General features: G+C 34.5%; 2 protein-coding genes across 2 annotated transcripts; one reads left to right on the plus strand and one right to left on the minus strand.

Annotated features, from left to right (window-relative positions):
• Positions 1 to 2863: 2863 nt before the first annotated feature.
• LOC116025381 (BTB/POZ domain-containing protein At1g67900) lies at positions 2864 to 6693 on the plus strand. The gene is made up of 4 exons (XM_031266598.1): positions 2864 to 3588; positions 3679 to 3748; positions 3941 to 5233; positions 5974 to 6693. The coding sequence occupies exons 1-4, from the start codon at positions 3530 to 3532 to the stop codon at positions 6433 to 6435; spliced, it is 1884 nt and encodes a 627-aa protein (XP_031122458.1). The 5' UTR covers positions 2864 to 3529; the 3' UTR covers positions 6436 to 6693.
• A 4754-nt stretch (positions 6694 to 11447) lies between these two features.
• On the minus strand, positions 11448 to 12762 carry LOC116025382 (ethylene-responsive transcription factor ESR2-like). Its single transcript, XM_031266600.1, has one exon. The coding sequence runs from the start codon at positions 12636 to 12638 to the stop codon at positions 11586 to 11588; it is 1053 nt and encodes a 350-aa protein (XP_031122460.1). The 5' UTR covers positions 12639 to 12762; the 3' UTR covers positions 11448 to 11585.
• Between the last annotated feature and the right edge of the window lie 10055 nt (positions 12763 to 22817).

Below are 22817 nucleotides of genomic sequence, written 5' to 3' on the forward strand. Positions count from 1 at the left end.
TATATATATATATATATATATATATATATATATATATATATATATATATATATATATATATATATATATTAGTGAAATATATTGGCCTTTGCCTTGAGAACGAATCCAATGTTTCAAATTCATAATTGCTTTCAACTTGCCATTTAATGCAATTTAGACTTTCATATATCTCTGTCACTTTGTATCTGATAGTCTTATATATTAAAATTTAATTAATTCATAATTAAATAATTGATGCATTTTTACACCATATTCTTTGAAGTTTCAGTGGATATATCCCATTTGGATAGGAACGTAACTATCTTGACGTATATTATTCTATTTACAACATTTGAACTTAATTAGAATATACAACACAGAATAAATCAATCTTTGGACAGGGGTGGGGGTGGGTGGGTTATATCATATACGGGTTGTTATGCCGTGGACCCAGGTCCACCTTGCAAGATGGACCTGGGTCTACATTCACATACATTATACTCTACATTCACAATTTGTAAACTCCACATTCACACATTACAGGATTATATGTTTAGTAACTATATTACCACTGTTATGCATTCACACATTCAAAACTCTATATTCACAGGTCCTATACTCCACATTCACAACTTGAGAACTCCACATTTACACATTACAGAGCTACAAGTTGCTAGAACTTCTTAACTCTATTACAGATTCACACATGCATAACTCTACATTCACGATTTCTATACTCCATATTCACAATTTGAAACCTCCACATCCACACATTTCTGGACAACTCTACATTCACACAATCATAAATCTACGTTCACGATTTCTATACTCTACAGTCACACTTTGAAACCTCTACATTCATATATTTTTGGACAACTCTATATTCAGCAATATGTTTACTAATTTTTAAAAAAAAAAAAAACAGCATAATTTGCCATCATATACTCTACCATCCAGTCGTTTTGTAAGGGTTATGTATGTCCAGCACAATTTTTAATATAGTAAATACGATGTGATATCTTTTTTTAATTTTATCCTTCTAAAAAATGTGAATTGGGGTTCAAAAAATTAGGAAAGTGAAAATTATTTGAGAACGGACTAAAAAAGAAAATAAGATAAATAAAGCGAGACAAAATAAATAATTAAAGCTACTTTCAAATGACCAAAAGAAGATTTTACTACCTATATATAGTTTTGATTTTTTTTTTTACACAAATGCATACCAACATATTTAATGTCTATGGCCCTCGTCATACGGTACATGCACTATGATCTACTTTTGCTGGCATAAACTAACCAAAAAAAATTGATACAATTCAACTGGTTAACTAACTCAAAATAAGTTTATAAGTCTTATTTTACTAGCAATTACATGATGTAGAAAAATATATTCATTTAAAATTCACATGATAATTTTTTTTAAAAAAAATTGACAGATTCATTAAATTATTGATATTGTAATTGTAATGCATATATTATATAGTTAACGTTTTCAACTTTTAAAAAATGGTTACTAACTCCATGTTGTCAATTTCACATTTAATTTAATACGGAGTACTTTATTTAAATTCTCCCCGGAGTACTTTATTTGATAAAGTCTCATGTTGGTACAATATCTAATTTTAAATATATACATGGGATCAAGTGCATCCTCAAATCATTATGGTCCTGGTCTTAATTTATTTATTTACTTTTGATGGGTTAAGACTAATTAAGAACACAATTTCTAAAGTTTTATTTTAATTACTAAAACAAGAAATTTAATAATGTCTACAATACCTCACACCATTTTGATGTTGATCTATGAAAATTTTATTCAACAATAAATACAAGACTTATCATTATTGTCCCGAAAGAGGTGGTCAAGTGGATTAGTGGATAAAAGATGATTCTTATACTAAAAGGTCATGAATTAAATTATTGACAGCATTCTCTCAGTTGAGCTTGTCACAGATGATGTTCTTAGAGCAATTTACTTCAAAATAAAAGATTTACTATTAGATTTCAAGGGCAATAAAACATTATCGAGTTTTCAATGATTAAGCGAATGATACTCATGTCATCTTTGTTAGGTGTTGGCTGGATTGACCGAGTTAAACTTCTGCTCGATTTGAGCCGTGTACGTTGGGCTTACCATGAAGAGATGTAATTAAATGATTAATATGTACGTACGTATTATCAATTGATTTTAAGTATGATATGACAACCAGATAGTCTGGATCCATCAATCCATCAATCTTATTAACACCTTAATGGTATTCTACATAGAATTAATGTGTAAATAGTTCTCCCAAACATGGTCCGACCGAATAACAAGCACTGAAAGGAACAATGAAAAGCATATACATTTACTTTAAACACAAATAAACTAACAAAAAAAAAAAAGAGGAATCTGTGGGCACTATACATCGTAGGACTTAGGAGGATGACCACATTAAATCAAATCATAGCCTTCACCAATCCATTGATGCTTAGGTTGTTTGCTAGCGATCCAATAATCCTTTTAGGCTTCTGATTTCATACCTTTTTTCTTCATGCTTTTTCATCCATCCTCTCATTCTTCTTTATTATCTTTAATTAATTAATTTTCCTAATTTCAATAATACTTCGGCGTACTGCAGAGCGGCGTACAATCATAATACGAATCCATAATCATGGAATGTTGACTAAAATAATGAATCAAGAAAAAAAAAATATTTCCACAAATTACCAAAAAATTAAAAAAAAAAAAAAAAAAAAAAAAAGTAGCTGCAACAATGATGAGGTTGAAGGTCCCAAGTGGGCACAAGATAATCACGTGGGCCGTGGGCGTCGTCTTTCTCTTATTGCTTTGCGCTCTGCCATGGAACCAAACCTCTAAACTACATTAGCTTCTTCAATTCTTGGGTACAAGAAAAAAAAATTATATAGTAAAGTTGGCAGCTTTCGAGAGTACAAAACAACCTTAAAATTTTATCAGGTTGTGGTCTGATCATTGTATCTCAGTTTTTTTATGTTTGTTTTTTTGGGTTAATGGCTTAATGGTGTTTGTGTTTTTAATTTTTGTAATTTGATCTGGGCGGGTTTGGGTTGATGGGATTGGTGTGGCCTTTGATTCTTTTGTTCTTGCATGTCTAAATCAAAATGGGGCAGGGAATTTGACTGAAAGGACAAGGATTTTAATTGGGGTAGTGGCTTCATTTTCTTTGTTTCATGTCGTTTTAGTCGCCACTGTTATATATCTCTCTCTCCTTTGTTACCCAGATATTAACAAATCCGAAAACCCTTTTCAGTTCTCCAGGTTTTATATTAGTTCTTTCTTCTTGGGTTTTTTTTTTTTAAAAAAAAATTAACCTTTTTTTTGGTTTGTTTTTACTGAAAAGATTGCAGTAGAAACAAGTGGTTTCTGGGTTATTAATCTTGGTTGTGGCTTTTTGTGTCTTTCCGACAACATATATTTGTAATTTGTCCCTCTGGCTCCGCCATGGTCGTTTCTTGAATCTTGAAACTGCTTATTTAACGGCAACCCAGAAAATCTTAGTAGATAAAGTTGCAGACTTGACTTGCAGCCATGAAGTTTATGAAACTTGGATCTCGGCCTGATACTTTCTACACCTCTGAAGCCGTCAGGTGATTTTTACTGTTTTTTTTTAGTTTTCTGCTTTTTAGCCTTGGAATAATCGAATTTGCTTGGGGTTTTAATTTCCTGTTGATTTGCAGATCGGTTTCCTCGGAAGTTTCAAGTGATCTCATAGTCCAAGTCAAAGGGAGCAGATATTTGCTTCACAAGGTACAGTGGCCTACCGTTCTTGATTTTCCTGCAGTGTACTCAATTCTTGATTTTCCGGCCGTGTACCCAATTCTTGATTTACCGGCCGTGTACTCAATTCTTGATTTTCCGGTAGTGTAATTGACCAATTCTTGATTTCCCGGTATTGTAATTGATCAATTCTTGATTTTCCGGTGGTGTTTTGTTGGGCAGTTTCCGCTGTTGTCCAAGTGTTTGAGGTTGCAGAGGTTGTGTTCGGAGTCGCAGAGCCCGGAGAGTTCGCAGCACCAGATAGTGCAGCTGCCGGATTTTCCGGGCGGGGTGGAGGCGTTCGAGCTGTGCGCCAAGTTCTGCTACGGCATCACCGTGACGCTGAGCGCCTACAACATTGTCGCCGCCCGGTGCGCGGCGGAGTATCTGCAGATGACGGAGGAGGTGGAGAAGGGGAACTTGATATTCAAACTGGAAGCTTTCTTGAATTCCTGCATTTTGCAGGGCTGGAAAGACGCCATCGTGACGCTTCAGAGCACCAAAGCGTTTCCCCTCTGGTCGGAGGATTTAGGGATCACCGGCCGGTGTATCGACGCCATTGCGTCTAAGGTTTTAGCCCATCCCACAAAAATGAATCTTTCCCGGAGCTACTCCCGCCGTGGCGCCGGCGGCGATGTGGTTTCCTGCAATGGATCGGAGAGTCTCCGGCACAGCAAGAAAACGTCGTCGTCGGGAAAAGGGTGGTGGGCGGAGGATTTAGCGGAGTTGAGCGTGGATTTGTATTGGAGAACCATGATTGCTATAAAATCAGGGGTGAGAGTTCCGGCGAATCTAATCGGGGACGCCCTGAGAATCTACGCCGCGCGGTGGCTCCCCAACGTCTCCAAATACGCCAAGTCCGAGGAATCTAATAACCCGTCCGAGGAATCTACAGATTCCTTAACGGATATCTTTTCCAAACACGCTCTTATCCTGGAATCAATCATAAGCCTCCTCCCGCCAGAAAAATCCGCCGTTTCCACCGGCTTCCTCCTTAAACTCCTCAAAGCCGCCAACATTCTCCGAGCCTCCACCGCCTCCAAAGCCGAGCTATCAAGCCGAATCGCAATCCAGCTCGAAGACGCCGCCGTCGCCGACCTCCTGATCCCGTCGGAGCCCCACAAAGGCTTCACAATCTACGACGTCGACGCCGTGATGACTATCCTAGAACAGTTCATGATGCAAGGGCAGCCGAGCCCGCCGACAAGCCCTCCTCGGAGGACCAAAGATTTCGAGCGACGGAGATCCCGGTCGGCCGAGAATGTCGACCTGGAGTTCCAAGAAAGCCGGAGATCGTCTTCGGCTTCTCATAGCTCCAAGCTCAAAGTCGCCAAGCTTGTAGACGGGTATCTCCAGGAGATTGCCCGAGACCCGAATTTGCCCATGTCCAAATTCATCGCCGTCGCGGAATCCATCCCCGATTTCGCCAGAATCGACCACGACGATCTCTACAGAGCCATTGACATCTATCTTAAGGTAATTAAAACGCTTATTCATTCATTAATATTTCTAGAAAAAATGACACTTTTTTCTCATAAATTATATGTTTACAGTATTTTTCTGCCTGAATTATACATAAATTCTTATATTCATATAAGCTAGAGTGGAGCTTTTTTCCCTCCTTAAATAAGGATTATATTTTAAATAACGGAAGAAAAAATGTGAATTTTTAAACAAATACCAATTTTGGTTCCACTTTGGTACAGATGTTCAATTTCTACCAATGTTCATCCATTACTATTATTTTAGTGTCAAAATTCATTGGTGTCGGTCACCAATCTATTTAAAATGTGCAAAAAATCTAAAAAAATTAAAGGTATTTTTGTCATTTTTAATTTAATATCTCAATTTGAGCATGAATAAATGATCAATCAAAATTCACAGTTCTCCCCCTTATCTTACCTTAATTTGAGGAGAAAATTGTGAATTGTGATAGATCTTAAGAGCTTAATTATCTTTATTCATGCTTAAATTGAGATATTAAGTTGAAAATACAAAAAGTACTCTTACAAATTTTATATTTCAGCACGTTTTAAATGATAACCGGCGCGATAAATTTTGACACTAAAATAATAGTGGTGGATGAAAATTGGTAAGGATTAAACATCTGAATCAAAACTATCATTTTGTTAAATATTCCTGAGATCAAAATTGGTGTTTGCTCCTGAATTTTCAACATTTTTGTAACTTAGAATTCTTTTACCCCAAAAAAACAGGGGCACCAAGAACTGAACAAGACGGAGAGAAAACGTCTGTGCAGGACTCTAGACTGCAGAAAGTTATCAATGGAGGCCTGCATGCATGCAGCCCAGAACGAGCTTCTTCCCCTCCGGGTAGTGGTGCAAGTCCTCTTCTTCGAGCAAGCGCGGGCCACCGTCTCCGGCGCCCACATAACGGAGCTTCCGGGCAACATCAAGGCGTTATTAGCCAAAGCCGCGCCGCCAGAGGACGGGACCAAGACCTCCGCCGCCTCTTTCACCGCCGCCAAAATGACGCCCAATTCCAAGCTCTCCACGCTGAAAATGAAGCTTGCGGAAGACGACGAGTTGGACGGAAACTTCGCTGCCGGCAAAGATTCCAGGACGACGGCTAAAGCGTTGTGTGTTGCTCCTAACCGGCCGAAGAAGATGTTTAGTAAGTTGTGGTCCAGCAGGAATTGTGCGAGTCAAAGGATATGAATTGAATCAACAAGTTTTTTTTTTTTTTTTTGTTTATTTTCTTAATATAACGTATAAACATACTCTGTTGTCATCACTCTTGATATGATTTTTTTTTTTTGGTTTCCGCCATTTCCGAGTTCTTCCCAATCAAGAATTAAACTCTGTAATCCTTAGACAAAAGTAAATCCCGATGTCTATAGTTGGTGTAACCTATGCTAATAAACCTCAAATCTATTCAATTAGAATCAAGAATTCACTTCTTTTCTTTTTAAATTATTATAATATGTGAAATTGGGGGAGATTTTGTGTATCTTTGATTTACTAGGAAGTATGCGGCCATCACTTGTAAGTGTCTTTGGAAAAAACTTGATAGACAGTTTCATAAAAAGTGGAATCAAGGGAAACACCTAAAACATGCAACTATGCAAGTAATACACAATCTGAACAATTGTTATATCATGAATTATGGTTCATATTGCATTGTGAGTTTTGATATAAAATTTTTGTACCTAACAAACACATTCTGTACCGATAGTTTATCGTTTCTGTAAGTACATAAACTATCAACTGCAGGTACAGAATGTTTCAACTACAGATACATAATCACATGAAAGTAATTTTTTGACCAGAATCAACAATGCAAAATAGACGGTAATTTTTGGACCAGAATCAACAATGCAAAATAGACTCTAATCCATGTTACAATTTGCCCAACCCGAACCAGGCTGGCCGGTGAAAAGCCCATGCATGCGGCTTGCCATCTTCCTACAAAAAATTTTGGGAAAGAAAGGGTGTTGCCGGCTTGGCCCGGGTCTAAGGCCCATGTTTTGAATAGACCTATAATCTGACAAAACGGACCCATAGGCCATAGTTTTGATTTTTGAGTTTCGTCTTCTGGCTGATCTTGTTTAGTTTGGGCTTTAATGTTTTTGCTTGCTCTGAAAGCCCGTGACATTCTTCTGTGGTTATGATAGGGACAGACATTCTTTCTTGAAGCATGCCCACAATCTCAGACGACAGAATTGAAGGCTTAAGTAATTTGGTCAATGACCTTGTGGTCTAGTGACATTCGGTGTCCCGGTTAACACTCTCACATGGATGATGGGAGTGGGTTCGAGCCTTAGTGGAGGGTTCGAACCTCAATGGAGGCAACTGTTGACTCTTTGTGCTTCAATAGGTTGAGACTTGAGAAAGTAGCTACTCTTTGTGCTTCAATAGGTCTACATTGTAACTGTTGTAACAGAGTTTGGTCAGAAGGATGAAGTTTGGGAAGAAAGATTAAGGATCGAGCTTCTGTTTTCAGCTGAGTTATCGTGAGCGTAGAAATCCTTGAGGTTGAGGATTCAACCTTTTGCTCATGATTTACATCCTCGAGATGCTCTATCAGACCAGGCTGTGAGGGGCCCTTGGGGTTAGACTCAAACCCACCCTCTCCCATATGGGGGTTTCAATCGGGTGCCACTATACCACAAGGTCTTTGGCTGTTTATTTTTTGTTTGAGGAGATGAATTAGTCCAATCTCGTTTATATGGTCCTTACCACATCAAATAGGTAAAGAGTTCTACTCTATGTACTCTCAAATTCTATTCCATCACTTTTACTCCATGATATGACATAAAAGAATATGATATTTTTATCATATAAATTTATTAGAAAAAAAATGCTTACATCAAGAATTTATGAGAAGGTGTAAAAGTTGAGAGTAAAAAGTGAGAGTTAATGTAGTGTTTTTTTTTTAAATGGGCTCCATTGTCACTACTGACTAGGCTTTCATGCATTGGCCCAACTCCCTTGAAGTGGCCCGTGATTGTTCCACGCAGGCAAAGACAAACGCGTCTAGCATAAATACGATTATGCACACTCCATAGTACACTGCACAAATTATCTACTTCCATTAATGTACGTAGTAAACCTAACCATATTTATTAAGTAGACGGACACCCAGGATTATTACATTAAAATCTACTCCCATACTCCAACAAGCTGGCAAAAATCTTGTGATATAGTGGCATCTAGTTTACACTCTCATGGAAGGGAGTGGGTTTGAGCAGGCTTGAATAGCTGTCTTTTAAATATCTGACAAAAATTGCACCTTCGCTGCGAATTATAACTTTTAGCGTAGTGATAAACGTTTGATCCTAACACTCTTTTTTATCACTATAATGCTTGCAATTTTAATTAAGTTTAGATGTAATATAATGACACATTTCAAAGTGGTTTATGAGCTACTATACACTTTAGAATACTTGGTATATGCGTGGCATTGGCAGATGTGATGACGCATGCAGAAGTCACCTCTGACGCCTGGCGGGGCCACCAACTTCCGGCCATCCGAGCATTCATTGCATTGGGTTGCCGGAGATTCATTAGTGATGTATTTATGGTATTGCAGTGCACATATAAAGGCATCAGTGCAGGCTGATCTTTTGCAGTGATATACATGTAACATATTTATAATATGATCTTATGCTTACGTCGTGTAGGCCAATGTTATATGCTTGCATGCATGCATGAATATCAATTCCTCAGTACTAATCTGCACCCACATTATATACATAAATACTACATTCACTATTTATACTGTTCACTATTGATGCCATCATTATTATACACTTTTCATATTCTATGTAGCTTTAATTTATTGGAGTGTTTTTTAACATATATATATATATATATATATATATATATATATATATAGGTTTTCTAGCTTAAGACAAACTAATTCTAAGCCTCCATCCAGAACACGGAACAAGAGTCAGTACTAGAGGATGTATATATCGTGAGTCGCCCGTCAGTTCCTAGATTTCCACCCCTGGCTTGTACACTTTGTGCATAAGGGCCTTCATCACATCTGATCCGTCAAAGTATTCTAATTGTTGGTGGAAAACCCTGAAAATAATATAATAATCCTGCGAAAAAGGATTATTAAATATGGAAAACAAGGCAAGGACGAAGGGTAGGAACTTTGTGGGTAGGTTATAAGTACGAGTCTAGTATTATGCCATCGAAACTTAGCTTGGTGCTGATTGCTACATACGCAAATATAAGAAAATAAAGTTGCGCATTCGTTACTAACTATAACTTTTGGTATAGTAGTATACACTTGATCTTGACAACTGATATCAGAGCACGTTTCCAAGTCTAGATAGCATGATGCAAGTATAAGGAAATAATAAAGCTATGTTCGTCTTCATTACTATCTATAACTTTTGATGTATTGGTAATTTTTAACAATTCAAAATCAATCTCCTGATACAAAAATCATATTTCACCTATTTGTCTATCTTTTCAAGGCGAGCCGGAGTATTTTTGAATTGAGGGTGTATAATGTGAATATATAACAAGTTGGTACGTAATATCATAAATGTTTCTCCCAAAGGAAGCTACGGGGTAACGATAAAAATGGTGATGACGTGGGGATGTGAAGATCATTAAAGATTATACAACAAATGTTGCTGCTATGTAATGGCATGGTCGGCTGGTCCACAACATTCTAGCAGCTAACATATATAATATGTATGTATACATTATATATGCATCAAATGATGTTCAGTACCGTGTAAGTTGCATCCTAGGTAGCATCAACGCTGATGTAAAATTTTAGAATAATTCTGCTGGGGACAACACACTATATATATGCCGTTGTATCCAACAATAATTTTAGCCCATAATAACTTTTTTAAATAATTACATCATTATTTTTTGTTATTGATATTTGCCATATATGAAGAAATGTAGACTGATTTGATGTCCAGAATGATATAACGAACGAGCTAGACTGAAAATTTGAGAAAAAATACAATGATATATATTGTAAATTTTTGTTGTGTACGGGGGACAAGCTTTAGTTTTATTTGCGTTGTAAAATGCACTAATATATGTTATAATGCAACAAATTTGAGTGTATTATTGATACATTTTAAGTGAGTTTATCCATGGTTTACAGTAAGGCCCACTACATGCAGAAAGATCCAAATGGACCAAATTTGATATTGTTAACATATATGTACTTGTCATTAGTAAATTATATACATGATGGGTAGATAATACGTAATTGTAGTACTCGTAATAGGTACATCATATCAAGTCAACCAAAACCCAAACCACAATGTTCATAACAAGAATTGAATCCCCACTCTGTTGTTGAAAGCAAGTTTTAAGTGAGATTTGTCATTAACTAGACTAATGACTTGTAGGTTGAAATATAATACGGAGTACTACTTTACTAGTTATTGCAATATGGAGGGTTCGAATTATGTGATTTTGTTATGAGCATTACTGTACAAACATTTGGAGTCGCCTTAAATTTTGAGTTTAAACTTTTATATATATTTAAGACCAATTTATTTGAAATATAAATCCGAGAATATCATCATATAAAAGAGTGAGAGCAAGTGCAATATTAGAGCATTCACAAGAATAATACTTCCTACTATACATACTTAATACTTGCACTTTCTACTACATTTTATACTCCTTGCTTGCATGGCACACTTTATTTATTTAAAAAATATATATATATAAGCTACAATTACTTATTCCTTTCTTTTTCATCCTCCTCCCACTTAAAAAAAAAACCTCGTTTTTCTCACAAAATCCAATAAAGCAATATAAAGAAATCCAAACTTTCTGAAAATGGGAGGTCAACTACTCAACTCCCTAAGAATCATGTATACCCATAACCCCATAGCCCAAACTTTATTCTTTACTACAAAGGATGTGAAACAAAGCAGCATTTGCTTAGGCAAGGAATAGAAACTTCCTATTTTTATGAAAAGAAAACAATACCATGAAAACCATTGTATTAAAGAACAATGGTATTGTCACCCAACATTAATCTAGTAGATGAAAAATCCAACTTAAAACTTATTTTTAGTAGTAAAGTTTCCACTTAGAATTACATGTGGGAAGTTCTTGTCTCATTTTAATTTCCTTTATTAAATAAAGATATTTAACATGGAAGCTAAGTATAAAACAAAACACACATTAATATAAAGAAATCACAAAGATAAATAAATGGTTTTTATTCATTAGCTACCACTATAATACTTCTATATAGTTCTTGATGCTTTGTTAATGAACAACAAAGAGGAGATTAAGCTTTAGTAACAACATTATGTTGTCGTCTACATAGGAGAACCAAAGATCGAACAACGTAATCAGATATTTTAATTAGCTGTAAACACGTTTAAAGGGTCCGGGAACTGATGAAGCATATCTCCCAGCATTATTTCCGGCGAAATCTGAAAGTTTGCCGAGAAATCATTCTGAAACGGAAGCGACGAATCCTCAAAACCGGTAATGGAATCCCCGAACTGCCCTTGAACCCCGACTCCTCCTTGGAAAACTCCGAACTGGTTGTTGACGGTGGTTTTCCCGGCGAAAGACCCCACCGCCGGAGATGGATCGGGGTTTGAAGGGTTGGGTTTTGGGAAGAACCCGTTTAGGACTTCTTCTAGAAGGCCGGAACCGGAGGGCTCGGTCGGAAAGAAGTCCATCCCGGTTTCTTCGATTTGGGTGTTAGGGTTTTTCGCCGGCGGCTCCGGGAACGCTGGGAGGCTTACGGTGGTGCAGAAGACGTTGTTGTTGTTGAGCATGGAAGGGAGATGGATGTTTGGGGCGGCGGCGCCGCCGCCGGTTGATGATGGGTTGAGAAAATCGGTTACCGGGAGAGTGTTGAGCGGTTTGTTCATTTTCCTAGAAAGATTGTAAGGGTTTGAGAATGTGGACTGAAAGAACTGTTTGGTGGGTAAATCTTTAAGCGAAATCTGGTGATGGGAAGTGAATTTGTTGGTGCTGTAAAGAGGGTGGCTGAAACAATCGGCGGCGGCGAGCGGCGGCGGGTACACAAAGTTGGTTCTAGCTTTAACCCCACGCATAGCCCTAGCGGCGCAGTCATAAGCACAGGCGGCTTCCTCCGCCGTGTCAAACGTCCCAAGCCACCTTCTCTCTTTGGACTGTGGGTCCCTTATCTCCGCCGCGTATCGGCCCCACGGACGGCGGCGCACGCCTCTATACCTCATCTTGGTTGCACCGGCAGAATCAACGGCGGCGTCCCTTAAGGCCCTCTTGTTATTCCCCGCCGCAGTGACAGTTGCAGTAGCAGTAGCAGCAGTAGCAGGGGTAGTGCACCTCTTGGAAGGGGTGGGAAAAGAGGGTTTGACATGAAGGAGGTCAGAAGAGTGAGTAAGGGTGTTTAGCCTCCTCATTGTTTCTTCCATTTTGATGATGGTGAAAAGACAAGTGCGAAGAGTACTAGGTTAAGGTTATGGAGGAAACAAAGGTTGTGATGGTAGAAATGTTGGGTGTTTTGTTTCACTCAAGCAAGCTATGTATGCCTCAAGGTGTTTTGATCACCAGAGAATATGCTGGATGGATCGGAGGATGAAGATGAGCTGGTATTTATAGTGCTTTGCGGTTGGCAGTTGCATTTATAGAGGCATATGAGAATTCACTCTCCTTACACACATGGAGAAACATGTGTTTGTTTTGCTCCATTATATGCAATAATAAATATAATTTTTTTAAAGGGAAAGTGACATATTTGGCCACTAATAAATAAATAAATAAATATATATATATATATATATATATATATATATATATATATATATATATGGGATCAGATGGGGACCGATTGTCAAGTGCAACCGTGCATACAACTTTAGTGCATTTAGAAATGCTTGACAGTATATTATTTAAAAATACTTTACGGTACATTTAGAAATATTTGTTAGTATATATCAAAAGTTGAAAATCAATGAAAATGGAAAAAACACAGGGATATTTTTATAATTTTTACGGTGCATATCAAATGTTAGTTGAAAATCAATGAGAAAAGACAAGATAACATTTTTTGTAATTACGATTATGCATTTGGAAATTATTGACGGTATGGTGCATTCGAGTATGTGTGTTTGTACACACACATACACATATATAGTTGAGTTGGACGGCTTGATAATCACAAGGTTAAGTTTAATTCCCTATGGAGGATGTTACTTATTGGCATTCTCGATTAAGGTAATAAACTATGAGCAACATAGACTTCATATGATCCTTTGCTGACTAGGATCACAAGACAGGTTTTATACCGAGCACACCTTCAAATAACAAAAAAAAAAAAAGAAAAAAAAAACTATAGAATTAGTTATTGTTGCCTCTTCTTTATTTTTTAAGTGACCATTTTGACCTTTTTTATTAATATTTTGTTAGATTTAGATGAAAAATGAAAAAAGTTTAAATGATAAAGAGTAAACATAGAAATTTGATTTTATCTTCTTATAAAACAAACTCACAAGAACATTGCAAACTTCTTTCATATATAACATGAAGAATTTGAAATTAAATTTAATTTCCATATTTTCCTTTATCATTTAAGATTTTTATACTTTTTGTCAAATTGTAATGAATTATTAAAGGAAATGGCCAAAATGGCCATTTCAAAATGATTGAAAGACAAAATAGAAACTACAATTAAATTAAAGATTGATTTTTATGCATAGCATATTAGGATATAATCTTTAATCGAATATGGAAATTCGAACTCTACCCTACCAATGCCAAAAGAATAGAGGCATGGATTCGGTGTTATTGTGGGTACAACATTTGAAAATTTGTTGATTAGTTTAGACACATTTCACAATTTACCTCACTCATCTAACTTTTAAGAAAAAGCATTAAAAAATCTTTAATTTAAATTTGGATTTCAAATATAATATGTATGTAGTTTCTCAATTATATATATATGTTTGTATTTGTATATATAGTGATCGAATTCATAAATTTCATCCCCATTCATACAAAGAATCTAATTTTGTGCCCTTGACATATATAAGACCACAATTAGTCATCAAGCCATAAACTAACCCAAAGTTTACTTCCCATTTGGGCTAGTTTCATAATTTCACCATCAAACCGTCCAATTCAAGAACCAAAATGACAAAAGATCCTTACATATATATAGGAGGAGTTGAGTTTATTCAACCCAGTACGAATTCAACCATCATATAGTGGTTGTGATTCAACCCAGTTCGTATTCAACCAAAATGACAAAAGATCCTTACACAGGAAGAGCTAAGTTTACTCAACTCAGTACTAAAGATCAGATAGTGGTTATAATTTCTCTCGTCACAAAAAGGAATTAGAAAATGACAAAAGGATTCTAACAAACAGCAATGGTTGCTATGTTTTTCTGTTGTGTGACAAGAGATCCAGCACAACAGCAGGCATATATCTTCAATTCCTCGGAAAATTTGACACAAAATTTATTATTGCCATTATTAGCTAGCATGGGGTTTTGAAGGAATTGAACAAGACTGAATCAGCTGGGAACTTGAACTTGGGAGCTGAGTTTGGTATCTGATCTAAAACCCAAAACTGTAGTTTTGTTTTGGGAGGCCAGGGCGCAGTAAATGTCTGGAGGTATCTTCTGTAACTCCACTACGCCACAAGAGACAAACGAATCGAGGTGAAAAGGAAAGTAAGAAAAAAGGAGAATCTGGAAAACTGGCCGGGGACTTGTCATTGTTTCGTCTGCATGAATTTCTGATTTGATTGACGCCGATTTCGAATTCAATAGGGTTTCCAACAATTGTTGGTCTAATTTTAGGAAATGGATTGCTTCTTTCAATGAATCCATATAAATTTTTACCCCTTTTTAGTCCCTGTGCTCCCTGGATTTTAAACACTACAAGAAACACAGACACTTTCGTGTTATATATATTTTTTGACCCACCAACAAATATAAGAAGATAGGATGGTCGAAAAATGATTCGAAAGTGATTATTGATATAAGAGCATTTTAATGATAGATTATATTAATTAATATGAAGATATCAATTTTTTTATAACTTATTTTATTTTCCATTCCTATAAAAGAAAAAACATTTCTTCTGCATATTTGTAGTGGTCGTTGGGGCACACCTTTCCTACATGTATGTCAGGATTTGGGGGCAAAAGTTAGAGAAAAAAAAGGTGAATTAGTATAGGATCAATTGCCAGAATTTTCTTGAACGAAACGAATTTTCATTGGAAATCGAAAAGCTATCTATTCCCAAACAGTGAAACTGCGACAGACAGAGAGATAAATACACTGGCGGCTATTACAATTTGTTCCGATCCTCACACACTTGCTGGTTTATGATGTTATAATACGATTCTACATAAATGTTTTATGATATATCATACATATATTTATATCTTTTACTTTACAAGGAAAGTTTCATTCTCACCTGGTTTCTGATCACGCATGCTCCTGTAATGCTGCTAATCTGCACTTGAAAAGGAAGCTAGTAGTAATTGCTATTATTAGGGTTTGAAAACTAGGGTTTTTGCTTTCACATGGAATTGTCTCAACTCTCACCTATATTTTTAAGTTAGCTAGGGTTCTTAATTAGCCTACACTAACCTTATGTTTTGTTGGTAAATGACTACGTGAATACGTGTGTGGTTGGTATGTAGTGGTCAGTTGTACTTTCAAGTATAGATGCTAAAATTCAATAAGGAGTGAGTATAACATTATTTTCGTACTAAAAATATACGAGTTTGACTGCTATTGCATAAGAATTTTTTAGTATAATTTGTCTTTCTTATGTGATTTGCATGTTATTACACATGAATGAATGTGAAAAAAAAATTGTCAAAATGAATTTAGTTCAGACACATTTCTTAATAGCAACTGCGACTCGCAGATTCGTCAATATTAATAATAACCAATAAAATGATCAAAATGCTCTTGATACCATCTATTAGTAACTGAAAAGATTTAATATTCTCTTTGTTATATTTTATGTATATGATTTGATTAATGATACATAACTGAAATTATTTATCATTCAATTTTTTAATAATATCAAATTTTGTATTAATATATAAAATTTGTACATTTAGAGTTAAAACCATATTTATATATCAATTACTCCATAGTTACTTACATTATGATAATTTAGACTTCGATGTATTTATATTTAAACAGTGTAAAAGAATATTTTATTTAGTTTATATTTAATAATAATTTAAAACCACGTGATGATAGCTAGGCAGCTAGTACTGGTGGCCGATGGGACTGACTCAAGTTGGCATAGGGAGTAATTAAAGAAGAAAATAATGGAAGAAAAAAAATAATGTTTGATAATTATGAGATGACTATCATATAACCAATGGATTTGGTGTGATTCTTCATTAGAGAGTTTCTGTCCCAACTCAAATAAAATTCAAAAACCAAAAAATATATAGTCCATTTTTTGTAGTTTAGCTGTTTAATTTGTACCTGTTTTTAATTTGTGGTTAGTTGTTAGTATTCATTTCCCTATCTTATTTTGTTTTTTTTTTCTTTTTTAATATGTCAACTTGTATAGTAAGTTTCATTTTTTTTTAAACATTCATAATTCTTTACAAATTAGTATTTATACTTTCTTAAATTTTAGGAAGTGGAGATGGAGTTCAAACATTGCATTGTCTACCTATTTGGAATTATAACAAATGTGTCATCACACTTTATAATAATTGACAAATTTTTAATCTTTTTATAATTTTAAAAACTGATTTATAAGGAATATTTTTTAAATTTTTTTGACATGAAGGATGGTAAATAAGTACTTAGGTAACTTTTATACATTTCTAGTTGCTTGTAAAAAACATTCCCACCCCCTCAGTTAGATTCATTTTCCCTTATTATTGCAATGAATTAGATTCCTAGTTGGTACAAACCAAACATAGGAATAACTTTTTTTTTTTACATATACATTAGGTTTCTTAACTTACGTTCAATTAATCTCAAAACCTCTAAAAAAATTTTGTAAGGATGTTAAAAGACGTAAATCACACAGTTAATCCTATACTAAGTCCAAGAACATAAGAATACCTTTTTTATAATTCTTATTTATATTTTAAAATGAACTAAAAGTTTGATTTTTTGGGGCTAACAAACGGCCTCTAATTGTTGGATAATTAGAGTACAAATGCATGTAGCTAACATAGCAGATAATAGTACAAATTCTCAAAATTGGCTTATAGTACAATGTGATGAAATGTTATATATACTAGTGTCTTTTTCTAGAATACTAAGAATTTAACCTCCACACGATGATGAATCCATCAAAATAGGGTCACACATGTGTGAGACTGTTTTACAGATCCATGAGTCGAGGCGGGTCGGGTCAATATGAAAAAAATAATACTTATACTGAAAAATGCAATACTAATTAAGAATATATAAGGTGTTTTTTTTATAACAAATTATTGCTTCAAAATGCTACAATTCAAAAAACTTTTCAAAGTAATTTTTTCGATTAACTTTTTCAAAAAATTATTTTACATGTAATCAATTAACAACCAATTTAATGCTACCACTAACCTAATCAACTAAGAACTATTTACCAAACACCCCAATATCACTCATGAATAAATAAGTATGGAGAAGTATGAAAACCACAACATATAGATGACGTCATAATGCAATTATTATTTGATGCAATTTGAAATTTCAATCGTGAGGGTGATGATGTAATGGACGCAGTATTTCTCCGCCAACTTCTTTATGGCAATATTCATTATGGCTTCTGCACACAACTGTGATAAATCCCCTACTCGTTTTAATCAGACAGCAAACCGACCAAACAATTATGTCTTCTTTAATTTTTGGACATATAATAGTGGCCAACGCTACGCTGAAACCCACAAATGTGGTAATAAACAACCTTTGGATATGGATGCTTAGCTTTACGGATTATTAGTTAATTCCATCTTAAATGCAACTAATCTCTATACCACGTCGCAATTTCAGTTCAAAATCCAAATCCTCTACAAAATGCCTTAACGCAAAAGGTAAACAATTTCTCGCCTCACTGCATCACATACACTTCGATTCTACAAAAATTGTAGAGGAATTAAATTACAGTAGTAACTCAACGACCCCATATATGGGAGGACATGAAACTCTCCCATTGTGATTGTCAAAATTGATCATACTCTTAGGTGTGATCCTTCACCCAAGAGCCAACTAAGTTACCGTGTTGGCGTGTTCCCCAGGCCTCTGAGAGCTTTTATACATTATAGACAATTTATTGATTACGTGGTTTACTTTGTGACATGTTCAAATAGTAATTGTCAAAATCAAGCGTTTGTCACAATTACAAGATGTAGGGCTTGGCTATGAGGATTCTTGTGCACAGTGAGTAAAGGTCTAGTCTTTGTGTTCAGCTAAATTACCATGATTTACATCCTTCCATATGTTTTGTCGGGTCGAGGACCCTTGGCGTTGGAGATTCAACCTTTTTGGGAGAAGGATTCTACGAACTACAATTTTTAATTAAGGAATAAATGCAATATTTATGAATTTCAAGCAGATAGAGTAAATACAGTATTGATCTGTTAATGATTTTCAGTTGGGAAATAAATACAAAGAGGAGCATTATGAGAGTTGGGAGAGGTTGTGTAGTGGTCCCAAGAATACATGCATCTCTCTCTCTCTCTCTCTCTCTCGTATTTTGGAGTTGTATTTTAATAATAAAGTGACATGCAAGGAATGTCTGGAACATGTACAGATCTATGTTGTCTATCCATATATTCATCATTTCTCTGCCTAATTACTATAAATAATTTTCGGAATAAGAGTCAAATAAGTCACTGAACTATACATCAAAATGCAATTAGGCCATCAAACTAAAAAACAATGCAATTAGGCCATCAAACTAAAAAACAATGCAATTGGGTCCCTGAACTACACAAAATCATGCAATTTGATCCAAAATGACTTGTTTTACCTGCTTTGCCGGTTACCAATTTAAAAAAAATAATATTTTAAAATAATTTTAAATAAAATAATTAATAATTAATTAAAAAAATTTAAAATTAAAAAAAAAAACAAAAACAAAAACAAAAACTTCCGGCAAGTTTTTTTTTTAATTTTAATTTTAATTAATTATTAACTATTTGATTTAAAATTATTTTAAAATATTATTTTTAAAATTGGTAACGGGCAAAGCAGGTAAAACAAGTCATTTTGGATCAAATTGCATGATTTTGTGTAGTTCAGGGATCCAATTGCATTGATTTTGAGTTCGATGGCCTAATTGCATTTTGGAGTGTAGTTCAGTGGCCTATTTGACCCTTATTCCATAATTTTATACAAATTATTACCTCCTTATCGCAATTTATCTGTCTTACTTATTGTCGATTGGTCAAACAAACTCATTTTTCTTTTGATCCCATAACTGTTGGATAATATTATTTCAGTGTACCAGTTTTAATTTTTCAATTTCAATGCCTGACTTATTTTTTTATTAGTTTTGGTCATTACGACCAAATTGACATTGAAATATCACCGGAGGAGATCACATGCCTCGCACATGTACTTTTTAAAGGGCAAAATGGTTAACCCACACGTTAGTCTTCCTCCTAAATCTTCGTTCATCGTCTTCCTGCATTCTCAGCTCAAAACCTAATTTCAAAATAACATTTGTCGATTCAAAGCAAGTGGAGTATATATTACAAATTTGGTGCAAAACTTTTAGTTACCCATTGTGATTGTGGTAATCAATTATTGAAGCTTCATGGTTCATGGACAAATGAAAACGCTGGTCGAAGATTTAGTCATTGTCCTAAGATTATGGTAAGTGGATCTTATAGTAGTTATTCAAAATTTGTATTGTTAGAAAATTGTTTTTTTTTTTTAATTTGTGATTTGGCATTCCTTGGATTGTATATATGCAAAAGAGTGTTTGTTGTGGATTCATAAGGTGGAATGATCATTGTATCTGTAATTGGTCGAAGAGAATAATCTCAGGATTGCTTAAATGGATAAATTAGTATGAGGAATTAAAGAGATAATGAAGCACAAGGAATCCCAATAATAAATAAAAATTGATCATAGCTCATAGTTGGTAATGTAAAATTAATCTTTGTATTTACCAAAATACTTATTGGTATATATGATATGTATGTATATATAGAAAATGGGAAAAACACCATTTTAGTTCCTCATAGCTCTATTCTTTCCAATACTTTTTATCAATTCTTTCACATAATTTATTTTTACGATTTATTACAAAAATCCTCTAGGATTTCTGAATGATACACTTACACGTATCCAATAATTAATAAAGTAAAGCATATCGAAAACACCCCAAAAGCAAAAGCTAGGCTTATGAAGGGCTAGGACACTCGTGTTCCATAATACTGTGCCAGCCTCGTTCCACTACGTTTTGACTTTGCACATACTGACATTCATATATTATTCAACCTCTATTTTCAATTATCCAACATAATAATTGTGCTATATATTAACTCTTATTTAATCATAATAATTAATAATAATAATTGGTCTTCCAATAATCCAATCCATGCCCACATCCCAACAACCAATAATTGAACAAAATATTCACAAATAATTTTTTTTAAACACCCCAATACAAGTGTTATTCAAAGATTTAGCGAATAATTTTTTTAAACAACTAAAAAAATTTATAACCACTATCATGTACATGGAATAAATTCTGTTTTCATGTAATAACTCGTAAATCACACATAAAAAAATTATACTTGAAAGATTTTATGTGATAGACTTATTTAATTTAAGAAGATATTGGTAAAAATCGAGTTCATGAGCTTTAAATACAAAAGTTATATATGTTTATACTACTTGAAATTTGATCACTTCTTTTGACGATAAAAGAAAAAGAAATATAATAGCATTTGGATTTCAACAATTTGTTGATAACCAAACATCATCTTTAGCAGTTTGACCTAGTCAAATCGCTAAAGAATGGTTAAATTTGTGAAAAATTAGTAAATCCACTAACAACCAAACATGCCCAATTGACTTTTCATTTTATGAATTCTTTAACGGATCAATTCTTTTAGAAATTTGAAATGGTTTCTTGGTATTGTCACCTACTCATCACCTACAACATTTTAGGTCCAAAGAGAGAGAGAGAGAGAGATTGATACATAGTGTTTGAGGAATTTGGAGTGTAAATATCAAAGCAGGAAGCAGGCGTGCAAAACTACTGAAACAATGCACCCACTTTATCGCACAAATTCTACTCATTTAGCTCATCATCAGTCTCCACTCTCTTTTTACCCTTCTAGCTTAGTATATATAGCCATATCTTTTTTTTTTTTTTTTGAAAAGATATATAGCCATATCTTAAAAGAAACGATCCTTGTACTCGGGTAGACTAAAATTTCATCAATATTCTAGTTTTATAAAAGAAGAAAAAAGAAAATGAATAACTATATGTGCATGGTTGCAGTAGGCGCTAGGCACTAGTTGGGCGGTAGACTAGCGCCTAAGCGGTCTAGTCGGCGCCTATGCGGTTCTAGACGGCGACATATAAAAACAAAAAATTAATTCATGTGTGTGGGTGTATGTCATATATTATATTATATATATTATATATATCTCTCTTACTTCTCTTACTTATATATATAAATAAATAAATTTAAATATATATAAATATAATAATAAAATTAACAATGCCAACTCGCTCAAGTTAACTCGGTTAACTCTGCCGAGTTGGGCGAGTTAACTCGGTCAAATTCGGCCCAGTCGGCCGCCAACTCGACCTAGTCGGCCGAGTTAGGCGCTAGGCGGCCGGCCACCTAGGCGGACGCTTAGGGAGCAACTCGCCTCGGTCTAGGAGCGCCTAGCGCCTAGGCGGGGATTTTTGCAACAGTGACTGTATGTGATTCATTTTTTTTTTCTGAACCAATTCAATTATAACATATCACAATATAGTGAGAGTGTATGTAATATTCTTGGATTACAGGATACTAATTACATATCTTATTGATGAACTTCAAAAAATAAAAAATAACTACAATATTGAAAATGTTCAGGTTACTGCCCTATTTGTTAGTGATAATATTGTTCTTTTAAATTATTCTCATAATCCTCTAGTGACCGAAGTCGTGGTTAAAGGTAAGGTTTATGATTAATTATATAGCTTTATATATATAATACACCATCCGCTGCCGCTGGTGGAGAGTGTAAATGAGAAGTAATGATATGATACAAAAATAAAGTTATTAATTTATAGTTTCTTTGGTTTTATAACTCCAGAATTCATAGAGGAAAAGGGGTGTAGGTGTTATGGGTATATGTTGCTCACAATTATTGCATAAAGTTGGTTGAAAGTGATGATAGCATTATACTTCAAAAAGTGATTAAAACATGATTTTCATAGAAAAAATTCATATAGATTCAATTTTAGTCAACACCCTCTCAATCTAACTCGTCATTGAAGGTCTTCTTAGTAAGATTTAACTATCTTGTGTGATTTGTAAGCTATTACTATTATATAGAAGTGATGTTTACTCAGTGCACTTTATCAAATAGTGATTGTACATGGGTTTCCATTATTGTCACTAAAAAAATTTAAAAAAAAAATAAAAAGAAA

This window comes from Ipomoea triloba, chromosome 7 (assembly GCF_003576645.1).
Source record: "Ipomoea triloba cultivar NCNSP0323 chromosome 7, ASM357664v1".
NCBI classification, from domain to species: domain Eukaryota; kingdom Viridiplantae; phylum Streptophyta; class Magnoliopsida; order Solanales; family Convolvulaceae; genus Ipomoea; species Ipomoea triloba.

Bases quoted from the DNA above. Each gene is read 5' to 3' on its own strand.
- LOC116025382 (XM_031266600.1), bottom strand. From the start codon at position 12,638: ATGGAAGAAACAATGAGGAGGCTAAACACCCTTACTCACTCTTCTGAC.
- LOC116025381 (XM_031266598.1), top strand. From the start codon at position 3,530: ATGAAGTTTATGAAACTTGGATCTCGGCCTGATACTTTCTACACCTCT. The intron at 3,749-3,940 runs GTACAGTGGCCT...TTTGTTGGGCAG, and splicing joins GCAGATATTTGCTTCACAAG to TTTCCGCTGTTGTCCAAGTG. The intron at 5,234-5,973 runs GTAATTAAAACG...CCAAAAAAACAG, and splicing joins CCATTGACATCTATCTTAAG to GGGCACCAAGAACTGAACAA.